The sequence below is a fragment of the Neofelis nebulosa genome, chromosome 17 (genome assembly GCF_028018385.1).
Source record: "Neofelis nebulosa isolate mNeoNeb1 chromosome 17, mNeoNeb1.pri, whole genome shotgun sequence".
In the NCBI taxonomy this organism is placed as follows: domain Eukaryota; kingdom Metazoa; phylum Chordata; class Mammalia; order Carnivora; family Felidae; genus Neofelis; species Neofelis nebulosa.
Window position 1 is genome coordinate 3855782 of NC_080798.1, and position 17901 is coordinate 3873682.

Genomic DNA, 17901 nt, shown 5'->3' on the forward strand with positions numbered 1-17901 from the left:
GGGAGAGCAGGTTAGGGGCACCAAGTACAAAGGCAGAGGGTCAAACTGCGGGGTCCTCTCCTTTCAGAGCGCTGGCCGCAGGCACATTATTTCAAACTTTGAGGCAGCGAAAGCAGATGACCACCATCTGCATGGGGATGTTTACTGGATGCATCACACAGTGATGTTCCTCTACTAAGATTGTAAGAAATGCAGATAAATGACGAGCACTGGGTGTTCTATGCAAGTGATGAATCACTAAAGTCTACTCCTGAAACTGTTATTACACTATTAACTAACTTGGATTTAGATAAAATTTAAAAATAAAATAAAGAAATATGGATAAGTTAAGGTGTTAGGTTAATTCCCAGAGTCCCAAAGAATTGGGAGAGGTTTGAATTACATGCGATAGAGGCACGATTCATCTTATGACATGTCGCTTCATGGCGCGTTTTTACACACTGAAAGTTTGGGCAACCCTGCGTTAAGATTTTATTTTTAGAAAGAGAGCGCGCGCAAGGGAGAAGGAGAAGGAGACAGAGGCTGACTCTGTGCTCAGCGCGAGTCTGACGCGGGGCTCAATCCTGGGATCAAGACCTGACCCAGAAAGAGTGGCATGCTCAATCGACCTCAGCCACCCAGGAGCCCAGTATTTTAAAATTAAGGTATGTACTTTTTTTTTTTTTTAAAGACATAATGCTATTGCCCACGTAATAGACCACAGTATAGTATAAACAGGATTTTTAAACCCACTAGAAAACCAAAAAATTCATTCCATTTGCTTTATTGCCATATTCCCTTATTGGTGGTCTGGAATTAATTCCCCAATATCCCCAGGTGTGCCTATAATCCTAGAGCGGGGGCGGCTGCAGCCGAGAAGGTGGACATCGCTACTCAGAGGCTCGCTAGCGGGTCCTGTGAGGTGACTGTCCAGGGGCGCAGGACGGTCCTCACTTCCCCGGGGGCGGATGCCGTGACTCCCGTCAAGGACAGACGCGGGCGGCACACTCAGCTCGCCCCTCCGGCCCTACCTGTTCTCTCCGAGTGCCTTTCCGCTGGGCACCACCTCTTCTTTTTTTTTTTTTTAAACGTTTTTTTATTTATTTTTGGGACAGAGAGAGACAAAGCATGAACCGGGGAGGGGCAGAGAGAGAGGGAGACACAGAATCGGAAACAGGCTCCAGGCTCCGAGCCATCAGCCCAGAGCCTGACGCGGGGCTCGAACTCATGGACCGCGAGATCGTGACCTGGCTGAAGTCGGACGCCTAACCGACTGCGCCACCCAGGCGCCCCATGGGCACCACCTCTTCTGATTGGTGCAGGCTGGCGGCGTGCGCGCCACGTCACCAGGCAGCGGCGTTGCTATAAAAGCGAGGCCGGGCCGCGGAAGTTTCTCTTTCTCAGCTCTCGGAGGCTACGGTGAGGGTGAGTGTGCTGCCCGGCTCTCTGGTCAGGGTGTGGGTTGCAGGGGCGTAAGGACCTTCCGACATGAAATGAGTATGTTAAGGCGGTCGGAGGTGGTTGGACGGACTGCGGAGCGGTGGCGCTGGGCGAGCCGGCTTTGGCGGCATCGCGGGCGTTCTCGCGAGCCTGCGGCGGCGTTGTGGGACTGCGCAGGCGCCGTGCGCGGCCCTCATAGGCTCGGGTTTCCGTCCCGCGCAGGCGCACGCGGACATTCGCGGCCAACATGCCGGTGGCCCGGAGCTGGGTTTGCCGCAAAACCTACGTGACCCCTCGGAGGCCCTTCGAGAAATCCCGCCTCGATCAAGAGTTGAAGCTGATCGGTGAGTAGTGTGACCCGGGTTTCTGTTTCCGGGCCAGGTGGGGCTTGGCCGGCGCGTGGGTGAGGTCGCACACGTGCTCATTGCCGCGGGCGTTCTCGCGTGAGCGTCCCGCCTCCCCCCCGGAGGTGGGCATGGTTTGTGGCCTGGCGGGGTTGTCCAGCCTTGCGTTTGCACTTGGGTGGGGGGTCGAGCCCGCTCGCCCAGCAGCCAGACCCCTCTCTTCGCAGGCGAGTATGGGCTCCGCAACAAACGTGAGGTGTGGAGGGTCAAGTTCACCCTGGCCAAGATCCGCAAGGCTGCCCGGGAGCTGCTGACGCTGGACGAGAAGGACCCGCGGCGGCTGTTCGAAGGTGAGGGAGTGTGCGCGAGCCCACGGGAGGGACACTGGGTGCTGGGCGCCGCCGGCCTCCCTCCCGCCTCTGCTCGTCCGTTGGTCAAAGGTCTGGGCCGAGCGGGGGGGAGCCCACCTCTGGCCCTGAGTGGAAGTCATCCGTGGGAAAAGTGGGTCTGGAGCCAAATCCCCCTTTTCTGTAAGCGTGTGACGCGGGGCTCCCCAAGCATTGCCTGCTTTTATATAAGGTGGTCAGCGGTGTTTTCCAAAAGCCTGAACGGGAAGGCAGCCTGTAGGGTGATGATTTGGGAAGGGAATGCAGATCATTTGGGAACTTTACCACCTTTCCAGAGCAACAGCTGATTTCAATCACCTTATGATTTTCTTGTTTTTCCGGGTTGTAAGATGGCAATAATAATGTTAAAGTAGCTGGAGTTTTATTTTTCTGAGTTTTTTAGATTTGTTACTTAATCTGCAGGACAGCTTCCTAGGGGTAGCTTATGATACATTTTACAGGTGATCCTCTCGTAGTGGGTCCAGACAAACTCAGTGATGGGGTGGACTGAGAAGAGTTTCCAGGAATCTTAGAGAACATGACCAACAGTTGAAACAGTGTCTGAATGTGAAAGAAGTCAGAGTATCTATCCCACAATAGCTTGTGAAAGCTGTCACAAGTGTACAGGTCACTTGTTCTGTGTTAACTCCTAAAGTTGGGCTCCCTGGAAGCTCTCCTGATACTGCCTTTGGCCTGAGCTCGGGGATACTTGGTTTATAGGGGGGGCTGGGAATCATGTTTCGCTTGTTTCTAAATTTTTGATTTCTTTTCCAATCTATAGCTGAGAAGGAAACTGCTTTTACATTTGAGCCTTCACCGTTATGGTTGGGCGGTCAGTCATATTAGAGGTTGAGAAAGCTCTGGAGCTTGTTTAACCATCACCGATAGATCACGTGATCATGAAAATTCAGGAATCCCCTCCCCTGTGGATGCCTGGGTGGGACTTGATCTAAAAGTCTTTGTGGAGCCAGCCAGTTAATTGAGGGCAGAGGGACTTTCTGAAGATCAAGGTACTCCAACCCATGGTCAGATACGCAGTCCTGTGGCTGACCGGGCAGGTGAACCCAGAGTATTTGTGGTTTCCGTGGCAGAAGTGGACTTTACTGGGGAAGGCAGCCCATAGGTTTGTAGGCATTTAGTAAACGAAGGTGTTTAGCCCGACTGGACAGGAAGGAGCCTGCAGGCTCTCTGCCTATCCCTGGAGGTGTTTGTCACTGGTCCAGCCTGAGGTCTAGCCTTCCCCACTAAAGGCAAGTGACTGGGTGAGAAAGTGTTCTGATTTTTATTAAAAAGGCCTTGACTCTTAAAGTAGTTGCAGCCAGCACTTGGCTGGGAGCTGTTTGTGGCTCCATCCCCATGGCAGCTATAAAGAAACAGGTATAACATCCATTTTTCAGATCAGAAACTAAGGCATTTTAATGCTTTGTGCCATTAGGACGAGGAAAGGCCTTTTAATGATAGTGGTTTTATTTTACATAGAAATTTCTAAAGAGATTCTAAAATTGATGTCAAGTTTCTGTTCTCTAGCATGAGGACAAAAAAGGCAAAAAGTATCCTAGCTGGTAGATAATCCCAAACTAGTTTTTGTGTGGGGCATCTTTTGTATTAATATTTGAATAATGTCTTTTTTTAACCAAGGTATAATTCACAGACTATATGTGGTTTTTAGATGTGTGGCGTGATTCGATATTTCTTTGTACCATGAAATGATCACAGTAAGTGATCTAGTTCATTTCTGTCACTATCCGTAGCTTAAAAAAAGTTTTTTTGTAATGAGATCTTTTAAGATGTACTCCATTGGTGCAGCAACTCTTGACTCAGGGTTGTGAATTCTAGCCTCACATGAGGTGCAGATATTACTTTAGAAATAAAGTCTTAAAGATGTGCTCTCTTGACAACTTTCTCGTCTACAGTGAGTATCGTAACTGGAATGTGGTACTTTTTGACCACATTCACCCACTGCCCCTGTGACTCTGGCAACCGCCATAACGTACTCTGAGTCTGCGGATTTGGGGTATTTCTGTTGGTGGTAGCTTTGTGTGGATTCCATGTATAAGTGAGATCATGGCCTTTGTCTCTGATTGACTCCACTTGGCATGGACCTCGGGGTCCGTCCGTGCTGTTGCAGGTGCTAAGATTTCATTCTTTTTTATGGCTGCGTAATCGCCCGCTTTGTGGGTGCCGCATCTTTTACCCGTTCAGCTGTCATTCGGTGAACACTTAAAGCTGTTTCCATGCAAATATGGAATGCAAATATGGCCACTGCAAATAATGCTACAGAGAGCGTGGGGGGAGCTTCCCTTTTCCAGTTAGCGCGTTCGTTTTCTTTGGATAAATATCCAGAAGTGACATTGCTATGTCCTCATAGTTCTGGTTTTGACTTGTGAGGAAACTCCATCCTGTTTTCCAGACTGGCTGCACCAATCTCACATTCTCTTTAAAATTTAACGTTTGTTCATTTTTGAGAGACAGAGCATGAGCAGGGAAGGGACAGAGAGAGGGAGACACAGGATCCAAAACAGGCTTCAGGCTCTGAGCTGTCAGCACAGAGCCCAACGCAGGGCTCGAACTCACGAACTGCGAGATCCTGACCTGAGTCAAAGTCGGGTGCTCAACCAACTGAGTCACCCAGGCGCCCCTACACATTCTCACCAACAGTGCATGAGGGGAGGGTTCCCTTTCTTTACATTTTCACGGACTGTTTTTTTGTCTTTGATACTGTTTTTGGCAGGTGTGAGGTGACCTCACTGTCGTTTTGATTTGCATTTCCCTTTATCCTGAGAGAGCACAAGCCAGGGGAGGGGCAGAGAGGGAGAGAATCTCAAGCAGGTTCTGTTATCAGCACGCAGCTGGCTGCAGGGCTCAGTCCCACAAATCGTGAGATCATGACCTAGGCCAAAATCAAGAGTCAGAGGCTGAACCAATTGAGCCACCCAGGCATCCTGGTATCATGGATATTGTAACAATACTTCCAAACCATAGGCATGGAATACCTTTCTATTTTAATGTTTAGGGGGTTTTTTTGTTTTTGTTTTTTTGATGGTGGGGGAGCACAGGATCTGAAGCTGACTCTGCCCTGACAGCAGAGACCAATGTGGGACTCAAATCCATGAACCATGAGATTATGACCTGAGCCAAAGTCAGATGCTCAGCGAATTGAGCCACCCAGGCACCCCTGTTGATGTTTTTGTAAATGGGAAAATATCATATCTTAGGTTGAGCATTCGTTAGAGTGAAGAACAAAGCCATGCTAGACTTGGGATGTTGGGAAAGGTAGAGTGTTTCTCCATTTTGATCGTCTTTCTCCATTAGCTGTGCTAGAAAGACTGCAGTTTTCCAGGGGCAAGGGGTCATGATGCCAAGAATCCGGGATAGTACAGAGAGCTTCCTTGAATTGTCTTGCTGTAATTAACGATAAGGTCACTTGACGAGAAGTGAAACTAATCCTTTTTTTTTTTTTTTTTAATTTTTTTTTCAACGTTTTTTATTTATTTTTGGGACAGAGAGAGAGAGACAGAGCATGAACGGGGAAGGGGCAGAGAGAGAGGGAGACACAGAATCGGAAACAGGCTCCAGGCTCCGAGCCATCAGCCCAGAGCCTGACGCGGGGCTCGAACTCACGGACCGCGAGATCGTGACCTGGCTGAAGTCGGACGCTTAACCGACTGTGCCACCCAGGCGCCCCGAAACTAATCCTTTTTAAGGAAAAGCAAAGTTGGGCTTTTACCCCAGTGTCACGGTGTTAGGCTATGAGCCTGTGTGAGTATGAACCCTGGGGACAGGGTTTGCCTCCGGGATCCCAAGTCCTGGTCGCTGTGGAGTGGTCAGGGGCTATGGGCAAATTGCAAGGCCTCCTGCACCTGGGGGTTACTGGCAGAAGGGCATGACTTCATGCCATTGTTGGCATGAACACACCATAATTTCTCAGCAGGAAACCACAGATAGACTGGTAGAGTATATGACATACTTCTTAAATGTGTGCCCAGTCTGAGGCTTCTAGGGCCTAGAGGCTAAGTGCTGACAGCCCTGTATTGTCAGGGAAGGCGGGTGAGCCTCAGATTTGGCTGACTAGTAGCGGTTTCTTGACTCCAGCGGGTTAGGTCTTGACCGCTGCGCTTCATTGTGAGAATAATGGGTTAGCAGCCGCAGCACCTAGTCTTTGGGGGCGGTGGGGGGTGGTTAAGTCCTCTGGCAGGATTGTCTCATTACTCTCCTGACCGCTCACAGAAGGTTCTGTTCCTTGTTTCAGAGAACAAAGGTGGGTGTGGTCACCTGCCCTCCTTGGTAAGACAGGTAGGTGTTGCGTGGTTGTAAGGATTGTAGGAGCCACACTGTGGCCACTGTGTTGGATCTTACATCAGAGTCATGGGCCCTGCTTCCCACTCACATCCCACCTCCATGCTAGGGAGCTCCCAAGAAGTCTGAAGTGAGCCGGAAGACTGAATGCGTGCTTCCTTCTTCCCCTCCTACCAGGTAACGCTCTGCTGCGGCGACTCGTGCGCATTGGGGTGCTGGACGAGGGCAAGATGAAGCTGGATTACATCCTGGGCCTCAAGATCGAGGATTTCTTGGAGAGGCGCCTGCAGACCCAGGTCTTCAAGCTGGGCTTGGCCAAATCCATCCACCATGCCCGCGTGCTGATCCGCCAGCGCCATATCAGGTACTGCCTCTGGGCTCCCGGACTCTCTCTTCCACCCCATCCTCTCCTCTGCTGGTTGCCCTCGCTGAGTTTGCTGTCCTTACCTCCTGTGCAGCCCTCGGAGGTGACGGGTGTGAACATACCTTGAGGGTACAGGTTGACCCAAGCAGAGAGCTCATGGGGTGCTGGGGACAGCCTCATCCTCCCCCTAGCCCAGCGCAAGGGTCACTGCGGCCTGAGCCGTACACCTTGTGAAGGCTTCTGCGGGCGTGCAGGCAGCTGGACAGGTAACCGCTCTGGGTGTGCCCAGCTGGCTTGAGTGGGTTCGTGGGTTCAGCTGTCTGTTGGGCCCCCCACCTGGTGGCCGCCCCGTTCTTGCACAATGTGGACATTAATTTGGTAAGCTCGCCTCAGGCTGTGGTCTGATGCTCAAGTGCCAGGGACTGCAGGGGTCTGGCTGGCTCCAGGTGGCAGCTGTCAGGGCAGAAGCGTTCTGTATCTGGGTGCTCTGTTTGCCCTCTGTCGGGTTCCAGAGAACCTGGACAGGTGGCTGCTTCAAGGACTGTGATGCTGCATCTCAGGTACTACACCTGAAGCCCAGTTGAGTTTTAAAAATCAGATCCTGGAATTGCTGCCACGTTGCCTTCTTACTTAGTGGTCACGTGTGGGGTTTACTTGTGAATGTTTCCACTTCTGTAAGATGCGAACAGGAAAAACTCTCTCCCGCAATGCTCTGACGCCCTCCTGATCGCACAGGTGCTGTGGGGTCAGTGTGGCTGCAGCACCCACTCTGCCGGCTGCAGAGTCGAAGCAGAGAGTAGGGTCTCATCCTGCTGGGATCCTTTCCCCCCTCCCCTCACCTGCCATCCCCCCTCCAGGGTCCGAAAGCAGGTGGTGAACATCCCGTCCTTCATTGTCCGCCTGGACTCCCAGAAGCACATCGACTTCTCCCTGCGCTCTCCATACGGGGGCGGCCGCCCTGGTCGCGTGAAGAGGAAGAATGCCAAGAAGGGCCAGGGTGGGGCTGGAGCCGGAGATGACGAGGAGGAGGATTGAGCCCACCCGCCCCACCGCTGGGCTATGGATTGCCTAGTTTTCTAGTCAGATAATAAAACAGAATCAACCCTTTGGAACTGGTGTTTATTGGTGGGTCTGTTCTCCTTCCTTCTCTGAACACACAGGCTTCTGTGGTGGGAAAAAGCTTAGGCTTCCTCATCCTAGCAAGTTCACACTTGGAGCATTGCCTCTTGCTTAGAGGGGCCTGGGGAGCCTACCAGCCGGGGTTCCTTGTTGGGGTAGGGGAAGTACACCCCGCTCATGTCTGCTGCTGGGAGCCAGCTGTTTGCATTGGGGTGGGGTGGAGTCCTTTCCAGGCAGAGAAGTAGTGAGTGGGGGTCGGGTTAAATGTTGGGGGTGGGTGCAAAGAGCTGAACCTGGGGTCACAGGTGGAGACGAACTACTGTAGTTGGGTTTTGGTAGGAAGCCCTTGAGAAGGTGAACAGACTGATTTCAAAGCTCATTTTGGTGGGGTTGGGAAGTGGGTGAGTCCGAATTAGGGGCCTGTGGGAAAGGACATTTAGACCCAGCTTCGCAGTGATGGTCCTGGGAGGCTGCCTGGCTGCCACGAAGCCTACAGAAGGTCCTGAGTAGTCCTGTCCTAGTGCTGGTTGGTAGGCCCTGCCCTTCCCCCACCACCAGGGTTACCACTTGGTGGTCTTGGCATTTCCATGGGAATCCTTGGAGTCAGGGTCACTTTACAGGAACCCTAAGGTCAGCTGTATGGTGATGGGAATTCCTGGAAGCAGTTTCCACAAGGTCCCAGTAGTTGGGTCCTTGTCCTGCCTCCAGGCTGGGTGGGATCAGGTAGTACCCACTGTGGGCAGCTCCTTTGCCCTCCAGGCTCCCTGCAGGAGACCTCGCAGACCCCTGGAGTGTGGGTCCTGCTTGGGCTAGCGGATGGCCAGAGATGCGTACACACTGGGCTCTGCTGGAGGCGCTGCTTGGGAGGAAGCGGGTCCACTTGTCACCCGCCTGAGGGTCAGGCAGTTGAGCTGGGCATAGGTCACATCCTGAGGGTCTTCAGAGACCAAGCTGTTGATCTGGGCATAAGTCCCATCTTGGGAGTTTTCAGAGACTACAGCCTGGAGCAGAAGGAGAGGAAAGGCATGTGGCTGGAGCAGAAGAAAGCCTGAGGCCTGGGGAGGAGAGGATGCACCCACGGGGGGTCTAAGGTCCTGTTAGACACCGTGAGGGATGGTCTTGAACCCCCCTTGCCCTCCTTCAGTTTGTATCTGGGGGAGGAGGGCTATTGGGGGTCCAAAGTGCCTGCTGCCTGGACACAGCTGGTACGTGGATGGTTGGCCCCTGGAATCGTGCTGGGGGAGGGCAAGGCTGGAGGTAGGAATTGAGTGTGGCCATCAACGTGGATGGACAGGCCCCCACGCCCCCACAGGGGGTTCAGCCTGTTGGCCAGGGTGAATCGCGTGAACAGCCGTGGCTGTGGGTGGGACAGATGGGGAAAGGCTGAACAGAAAGAGGACTGAGGTAAGCTACAGGACCACTTTGTGTAGATTTTAGGAGGTTCCGCCTCTGGGCCTCTACTGGCCCAGGGCCTGGATTTCAGCCCTTTGTGCAGGGCACAGGCAGCCCTAAACTCCAACCCTGCCCCCTTGACCTGAGTGTCCCCAACAGCTCGACAGAAGAGACCAAGGACCCTGAGGTTGTAGCCGCCCAGAGAGTGGCGTGCTTCCAGAAGGGAGAGGCTGCGGGCTGTCGGGTGGAGTGTCTGCTGGATTTATCACATGAACAGAGAGGCAGGGGTGCCCTGGTCAGGACCACAGGGAGCCCACCTGGCTGTCCAGCTGTCTGTCCTCTTCAGCCTGTGTGTCTTTCATGACAGCATCTGGTAGGGACAGAAAAAGGCGGTCCCATCTCTTGCCAAGATCCCTTGAGATCTTGTATGGCAGGAGCCCAGAGATCAGTGATGTTACCAGGCCACAAGGTGATCAGATGCTCTCTCACACCCGAGCCCAGGACCCTCTCCCAATCCACAGCCTCCACTGCCCACCCACATTCTCTGGGCCCGCCTCCTCCCCAGGGTGGCCCCACACTTCGCCTTACACAAGTTCTCATCCTGGGCGGCCGTGGCAGCGGGACCGGAGCTGGGGAGGAGACAGGGCTGTTAGGCGGCAGTAAGGGGGCCACCAGCTGGTGAGAGTGGGGTCTCGGAGAGGTCTTACCTCCCACGCAGGCCTTCATCCTCAGGTGCTGGGATTGTGGCTGCTGCTGCTGCGGGGAGTTGGAAATCAGCCTCTGGCACCCCACCGTAGAACCCTCCCCTGGGCCTGCCTTAAGCTGAGGATCTCAGAACTGGAAAGATTATAATCCCCTCCCATCACCGTATAGAATTCAAAACAAAGACGTTCCAAACAAAAAACAAAACTTGGATGTGTTTTCAAGCATTTCATAAATTTGAGAAGGCAAAAAATTAAAATATTTACACGTATGCTCACATGTACTCCTCTCTCCAGACTTTCTCACTGGGTGATGCTGGAGTTCAACGCTGGCCTTTCCCGCGTCTGGTTTCCCTCTGGCTGGCGCCCTGAGCCACTCTCCATCCACCCACAGGAGAGCCACCACCCCCTGGGGCTGGTCACCCCCGTCCCTTCTCACCCGGCTTCCTGCCTTTGCCCCGACGCCGGCGACGGACGAGGAGGACGACGAGGAGGCAGAGCAGCAGGACGAAGGCCCCCGCGGCCCCGATGAGGACGTACAGGTACCGGTTGGGACCTTGGGCAGAGCCACACCGTGAAGGAGCCAGTGATGCCATTTAACTGGGCGCCTGCTGTGTGCCAGGCACGTGCTGGGCCCTGGGCATTCACCTCTGACCCTGTCAAGGGTCACGCAGCAGGGCACTGCCGCCCCGCCCCCACCCCCCCACTCCACAGACAGGAAAGTGAGGCACAGGGAGGCTGATCACGTGTCCCAGGTGGCCCAGAGTGGAGGCGGCAGGGCTGGGACTGGAACCCGAGCTGTGGGTTTCCTAATGGAATTTTGGGTTTTTTCCATGCTGTCCCCTTACCCCTCCCCCACTGGCAGAACACCAGAGTGGAGACCTGTTCACCAAACCCAATCTCCGCCCCGCCCAAGCGCAGATCTGTCTCCCACTGTGCACAGGCCCAACACCCCTTGGGGGCCTGTGTGGATGTGCCGTGTGTGTGTGTGTGTGTGTGTGTGTGTGTGTGTGTGGACACGCATCCACAAGGGCAGGAGGGAGGGCTCTCCCCTTCCCGAGCTCTAAAAGGGGCCATGCTGAGGGCGTTCACCAGAATCTCTCAGTGGGCCTGAGGGAGGCGACAGGAGGCCTGTTGTGCTGACAGTTAGCCATGGGTCTCGGAGAGGGACGGACTTGTCCAGGATCCCACAGCGGGGGAGAAGCAGATCTGGGCCTGAACCTGATTTCCAACCCTTGCTCTCTCCCTGACTGCACAGCAACTCTCGGGCTGAGCCCCCATTGCCGTCTGTGGGGGTGAACTCAGACACCTCCTGTGTGTGCCCACGCCCCCCACCCTGCCGCACCCCACACACAGTGCAGCCACCTTCTTGCCCTTTGCAATCAGAGGACTTGTCTCGGTGAGAAGGAGCTTCTCAGGCCATAATCTCAGGAAGAGACTGAGGCAAGCCTAGACTGAGCTCCTCCCACCCGCATCTCCCAACAGAGACTCCACTTACCCCTCCATGGGGTGACTGGTGCATCCTCAGAGCCTCCTGGGGACCGGGAAAGAGAGGTAAGGAGGGGTGCTCTATGCTCCCCACTTCAGGGTGCTGGTCCCTCAGGTGGGAGCCCACCTTTCCCTCCTCCATCTGGCCCAGACTCAGAGCCCCCTGGAGCCCCGTGGTCACCCCTGACACGAGCCATGCCAGAGATGGTGATCTTGGTCCCCCCAGGGATCCACGCCTCTGCTAGTCCCCCACTCTCGTGTTGGTGTCTCTGGGTGAGGAGCTCTTAGAACTGGAGACTGGAGGAGGATGGGGGTGGTCAGCCTCTGGCCTCACCTCCCTCCTTTCTGTCAGGGCCTCAGCAGGCAGGGTAGGAGGCAGGGATGGGGGTTGCCCTGACCATCGCTCTGAGAGCTGAGGTTCCTGTCTGCTGCTCCCCTCCTTCTGTGACCCCCTCACTCCCGTCCCAGCCTAGCATTTCCCCGTTGACAGGTCCCTGACCACGACGACACACAGGGGACAGGACTGGGGCCCCTCACCTGAGACCAGCAGCTCCAGGGGGTCACTGGGGTGTGACAACAGGTAGGGAGAGGTGCTGGATGAGGCGTAGCACCTGTAGGTCCCCTCATGGTCTGAGGTCACAGGACTCATGTTGAAGTTGACCTGATAAGGTGCAGTTGTGTCCTGCAGACGAATGTGCTGGGGAGGAGCAGGTGACCCCTCCTTGGACAGGTAGAAGGTGTCGAGCCAGATTTCCGAGCGACACTGCAGGGTCACACTCTCTCCCCAGGACACTGAGGGCCCCGGCTGGGCCGAGAGGGATGGTTTCCTGTACAGGCCTGCGGGAGGGAAATTCATGACCTGTATAGATCTGCTTCCCCCTTCACACACCCTTGACCCTGAGCTGGGTGATGACTGTCCTCTCTGCTGGGACTCTGTGTGCCCCGTCTCAGTTCCTCTTGTCTCTCTGATGGGTGTCCTTTGTTTCCTTGGCCTTCACTGTCCCTTTCTCTGTCCCTGTTCCTAGACTCCATCTCAGCCTCTGCTCCTTATCCTCTACCTGGACCCTATCACCCCTAGCGGTGACCATGGCCCCAACACCCTGAGCAGACAGAAATATGGGGAGTGGGTCTCTCACCTGTGATGAAGATGTCCAAGGGGACACTGGGGGCCGACCACGTGGAGGAGAGGTTGTGTCCACCATAGCATCTGTACCGGCCCCCGTGGGTGATGCTCACAAGGCTGAGGGGGAAGTTAGGGCTGGGCTGCCCATCTAAACGCACGGGAGGTGTGAGCCCCTCATCCTTCATCAGAGCGAATGTGTCAAATCCGGCTTCTGAATGACACTGGAGGGTCAGGTTGTCTCCAGCCTGCACCAGCGAGCCTGGCTGGGCTGAGAGGGTGGGCTCCCTGTAGGCGCCTAGACGGGAGGGGACAGAGGCACCAGGGGATGCACACCCCACGTTGGCCCCAGGGCCTGAGGCGAGGCTCTCATGAGCACCCCCCTCCACCATAGCTTCCATCTGTCGTCTGACTTCAGGAGGCCAGGGCCCCACCCACTTTCTATCACCCCCAGGGCTCCACTGGGCACACGGCTTAGGTCAGTCATTTGGGCCCAGGAAGTAGGTGGGGCAGGGCAGGGCAGGGGCCCCTCACCTGTGACCTGAAGGTGCAGAGGGTCACTGGGGAGTGACCACACATACGGGTAGGAAGCTGGAGAAACGTAGCACCTGTAGGTCCCCCCATGGGAGATGCTCACGGGGCCCACAGGGAACAGTGCCTGACTCTTCTCACGAGGGAACTTCAATTCCAGGGGTCGGGGCGCGTCAGCTCCCCCCTCCTTCAGCAGACGGAAGGTTTGCCCTGGGTACTGTGAGCTACAGGAGAGGGACACGTTCCCTCCTGAGGACACCACAGGGCCTGGGATGGCTGAGAGGGAGGGTGGGTTGTACACTCCTGAGGGAGAAGGAGGGGCAGTGTTAAAGGGGCCATCGCCCCACGTACCCCAGTGTGGACAGTGAGCGAGAGTCCCCTGAGGCCACACTCTGTTCCCTTCCACCTGGAGGAGGGGCCCCAGGGGAGGGGCCAGCTTCTGCCTTACCTGTCACCACCAGGGGCAGGAGGTCACTCCGCTGTGACCAGCCGTTCCTGCTGTGATATTGACACTGGTATCGCCCTGCATTGTGCGGACTCATGAATCCAAGGGAGAAACTGGCCTTGTTGCTGGAATCCTGTGAGATCTCCATGGACGTGGGTTCAGAGACCCTCTCTTTATACAGATAGTAGACATCAGCCTGGAGAGATGCCTGACACCAGATGGTCACAGGGGTCCCCCTGGTGACATTGGGGCTGGGGTCAGCCCTGATGGAGGGTTTGGGAAGGTACCCTGGAAAGGAGTCAGATGGGGAATTGCAAGGGTGCCCTTCTCCCCTGTTTCCCACCTGTCACGCCAAGGCCCCTCCCGGACTGGTCACCATCAGCCCAGACCCTCTGTGCCCCCCAGCTGCCCAGCGGGTTGTTGGGTGGAAACAGGAGGTCTGGGGAGCACTCACCTGCCTGTACCTGGTCCCATGGACCCCGACACAGCCCTGGAAGAGAGTTCCCTGTGAGAGTGTCCCCCCACCCGCATGTAGCTGTTCCAGGCCCAGTCAGGTCCAATGACCACGGGGGTCACTGTCTCGCCCCCAGAAGTCCTGCCCCCAACATGCCTCCCAAGTCCTGAGGTCTCTCAGGGCCCAGGGCCTGGGGGCAGGGCGGGAGCCACCCATCCCTCCTCTTGTCCAGAAAGCTCACCGAGACACAGAAGGGCGGTGAGGGTCTGGGTCCTGACGCTGCCTCCCATGGTCCCAGCGGTGCAGACAGACAGCTTAAAAGTCCTCAGAGTCCACAGGACAGACACATGCACAGGGTGTGACATGGCCCAGGCTCTGTGGTCCCCATCATGGGTTCCTCACGAGAGGCCTTACAGGAAGGGGAACACCCCCTCCGGGGCCTTGCTCTGCTCTCCCTGAAGGACGCCCGACAGCAGAGGCCCTGTGACCTTTCAGACCAGATGTGAGTCTCACCAGACCCCACGCGACCCTGCCGCTCTGCCTGTTCCCCGCCAAGCCCAAGTCCAGAGAGCGACTCTGGTCACAGAAGCCAAGGTCGGGGAGGGTGGGCCGAACCTGGGAGCCGGCCCAATTTCAGTTCCAGTTGTGCCTATGCCTCTTACAGAGAGAGGCTGTGTGATCTGGGTGAGACACTTCCCTTTCCTGAGTTCCGTAAATGCAAATTCTCTTCCTTCCTTCCACCACCCTGTCAATCAACTAACATTTAGTGAGTAGTTACCACGTCCAGTCATGGCACCAGGCATTGGAGAATCATTGATGAGGCTGACAGAGTCCTTCCTTCCCTGGACTCATGGGGCTCTGATTAGTGACAACAGACAATACAAATATTTAGGTAGGAAAGAAACAATTCTGTTTTCGGTCTTACAGGACTGTTCCAGGTTGGAACTAAAAAGAAAACAGAGTGGGGGTGGGGGTGGGGCCGCTTGGGTGACTCAGTAGGTTGGGCGTCCAACTTCGGCTCAGGTCACTATTTCACAGTTCGTGAGTTTGAGCCCCTCGTTGGGCTCTGTGCTGACAGCTTGGAGCCTGGAACGTGCTTTGGATTTTGTGTCTTCCTCTCTCTCTGCCCCTCTCCCACTTGTGCTCTGTCTTTCTCTCTCCCTCAAAAATAAATAAACATTAAATAAAGAAAAAAGAAAAAACAGGGAACCATGAGATTCGATAACAGGTAGATGTCATACAACCTGTGGTCCCTCTGGGGTATGGAGGGACAGAAGGCAGGAACCAGGGGTAGCAGAAATGGGAGTGAAGGGCATCCTCGACTAGAAAGATCTTGAGCTGTTCTCAGAATTGAGAGCAATCAGGAGGAGGCCATGGCCTTGTCACACAGGAGTCTGATAATCACGCCAGCCTTAGAGATTTCATCTTTAAAGCAGTGGGAAGATTTTAGCCAGCAGACAGTATGAACGGGTTTCTGTTTGGAAAAGACACTGTAGGAAATATAATGTGGGAGGGCTCTGTTGGTAATTAGTTGTATTGATAATCAGTAGTGAAACCCCAGCACTCATCTGGCTGTGAGATCCCGTATTGATCAGTATTTTAAGTTGTTGATGGGGTTTTTTCATTGAAGCCTTACAGGAACCTACGACACAAAACACATTTAGAGTTGAGTGAAACGAGCCAGGGTGGCCTCCCAGTCTGGCAGGTGGGAGAGGAGCTGGCCAGGTTCAGACTGGCTGATGGGACAGCCAGACAGAAGGCACAGAATCGTTAAGTAGCTCGGTTTGTGTGCACTCGGGGAGGTGTTCGGTTTGGAGGGTGGGTTTTCTTTGTGGGGCTGGTGGGTTTAGCTCCGGCCAGACGGTCACAGCCTTGCAGATGAGATGGTGCAACATAGAGCTTCGTAAAGGAGAGGGTGGGAGCGTTTGGAGCCTCACACGGGACCCGACCAGGCAGGGTGATTGGAAGGGTCCCTTGGAGATGGTGGGAGGGAGGAACAGGGGAAGGGGGGCCTGGTGGGAGGAGCAGGAGGGAGGCCGGCGTGGTGATGCACACACGCTTCTTGAGTCTTGCGAGGGGTTGGCCGTTGTTAAGAGGGTCTCGAGCGGTGTGGTGGTGTGTATCCGGTGACTGGACGTGAGCGCAAGAGCACGGTGGCGAAGGCTCTTCGCCTTCTGTCTTGTGCCTGGAGGAGCCAGTGGGGCTGCCCCAGGAGGATGACCCAGGGAGAGGAGGGTGTCGGGAAGTCATCGAAGACAGATGGTCATTTCTCCCAAGGTAGCACAGCCCTTCCTCCTGCCCTGGTATTGTGGATTTTCTTTACCCCCAACACTTCCCTTCACTGACTTCCTTGTTCCTGTAAGTCATCACCATCTTCTTTTCATCACCTCCCTTCAGAACATCTGAGTCCTTTCTGCTGCCTCAGGGCCCCGTCCCCTCCATGGGATAGCCTCTCTGTCCCATACTGTGTGTCCCTCCTGCAGGCACTGGGTAAGAGCAGGCGCTGGAGGCAATTCAGAGATTTAATTGAAGCTGAAACACTGTCAGTCTTCAGCACATACTTCCCCTTCCTGAGTCTTCTGTTCCTCATGGTGATGAGATAGGGGCCTCTCCCCTCAGGAGTGCTGTGATGCCTGAGACACACAGGGGCGATTTCATGTGTGGCTTGTCGACATTCAGGTGGCTGCAGTGCCAGAGTTCATATCTTGGGGCCACTTGAAGGCCACACTCCAAACACACCGAAATGCTAGATAAAGGTTTGTAAGATGTGTAGCCACAGTGAAAACAAATCAGAGCCAGAAATGCAGCGTGAATCCCTAGACGTAAGCAGAGACCAGCGCTGAGTGGGCTTGGTGATGCATCTCAGGGACGGGCCCCAGGACCTGGTTTGCCGTGTCCACGTGGTGACAGGTGGCAAAGCCCCAAAGGAGATACGGGTTCCTGGTGTGAGGCCAGGAGCTCTGAGCCTGCTGCCTGTCTGAATGGGGGCTGCAGTACCCCCACTCACTGATCAGAGGTCATGCCCAGATACGACAGGACGGGCAGGTACCAATGTATACCCACATGTAGCACGAGCTCAGTTTTGAGTGATCCGCGCACCTGCTGGAACCCTAAGCAGAACACTGAGTTTGGAAAACCTCCAGATCATAAGTCTGAAGCAGTTGCAAGCTGGTCGCTTGTTGAGGCCTTCACAATGCAGGAAAATGGGGGTGATAACTGCTATGAAGGGGTCAGCTCAGTGGCAAAATGACCGAGTGTACACAATCAACTGTGCCATGAAAAATAGAGCACAGACCCGGTCACTGAGGGAATTCCCAACCAAGGCAAGGGAGAGAACTTGAAAACTGGAAGGAGACTTAAAACTAAGCATGCTTTAGGTCCTCAGAGGAAGATGAGACATGCGTGATATAAGAAGAGTTGTTCAGTGGAAACAAAGAGGTGCTCCCTAAGGAAATTTCATAGGTCAGAACTCATTAATTGAATGAAGGAACTCAAAAGATCTATTCTCTAATGGATAGAAGATAGCTGATCAGAAAATTGGGGAACTGGGAAACAGAACTCAGGAGGTATTCCAGAATGCAGTGGAACATCATAAAAATAGAAACCCAAAGGATAAGATCTGAGACATGGAGAACAGAATAACCAGGTCCCAAGACACATCTGTCCTTCGTTTTAGGAGGAAACAAGAGAATGATGAAGTGGCGGTAAGCAGGTGTCATTTTGGAAGTGAAACCAGAGAAGTGGGCAGCACAGGCTGTCAAAGCTGAACTGTGACAGGGAGCTACATCCTCGAAAGCATGTCACACTGTCAGTACCCAAGCAGGGTGATAACCTGCTCAAAC

At 54.5% G+C, this 17901-nt stretch overlaps 2 protein-coding genes across 4 annotated transcripts; one reads left to right on the top strand and one right to left on the bottom strand.

Moving 5' to 3' along the window:
• Positions 1-1290: 1290 nt before the first annotated feature.
• Positions 1291-7921, top strand: RPS9 (ribosomal protein S9). Its single transcript, XM_058708691.1, has 5 exons — positions 1291-1404; positions 1642-1763; positions 1991-2113; positions 6623-6809; positions 7667-7921. The coding sequence occupies exons 2-5, from the start codon at positions 1667-1669 to the stop codon at positions 7842-7844; spliced, it is 585 nt and encodes a 194-aa protein (XP_058564674.1). The 5' UTR covers positions 1291-1404; positions 1642-1666; the 3' UTR covers positions 7845-7921.
• On the bottom strand, positions 7910-14741 carry LOC131500004 (leukocyte immunoglobulin-like receptor subfamily B member 3). Of its 3 annotated transcripts, none has more exons than XM_058708671.1 (12): positions 14301-14740; positions 14060-14095; positions 13609-13893; positions 13164-13463; positions 12646-12927; positions 12047-12346; positions 11520-11555; positions 10461-10577; positions 10028-10073; positions 9909-9949; positions 9638-9690; positions 7910-8929 (listed from the first exon to the last, which is right to left on the bottom strand). In XM_058708671.1, exons 1-12 carry the CDS (start codon positions 14422-14424, stop codon positions 8738-8740), a joined length of 1812 nt encoding a protein of 603 aa, XP_058564654.1. In that variant the 5' UTR covers positions 14425-14740; the 3' UTR covers positions 7910-8737. The 3 variants fall into 3 exon arrangements, with proteins under 3 accessions (XP_058564654.1, XP_058564653.1, XP_058564655.1); XM_058708670.1 differs by having other exon boundaries at positions 10028-10076; XM_058708672.1 differs by lacking the exon at positions 14060-14095 and having other exon boundaries at positions 10028-10076; positions 14301-14741.
• Positions 14742-17901: the final 3160 nt, after the last annotated feature.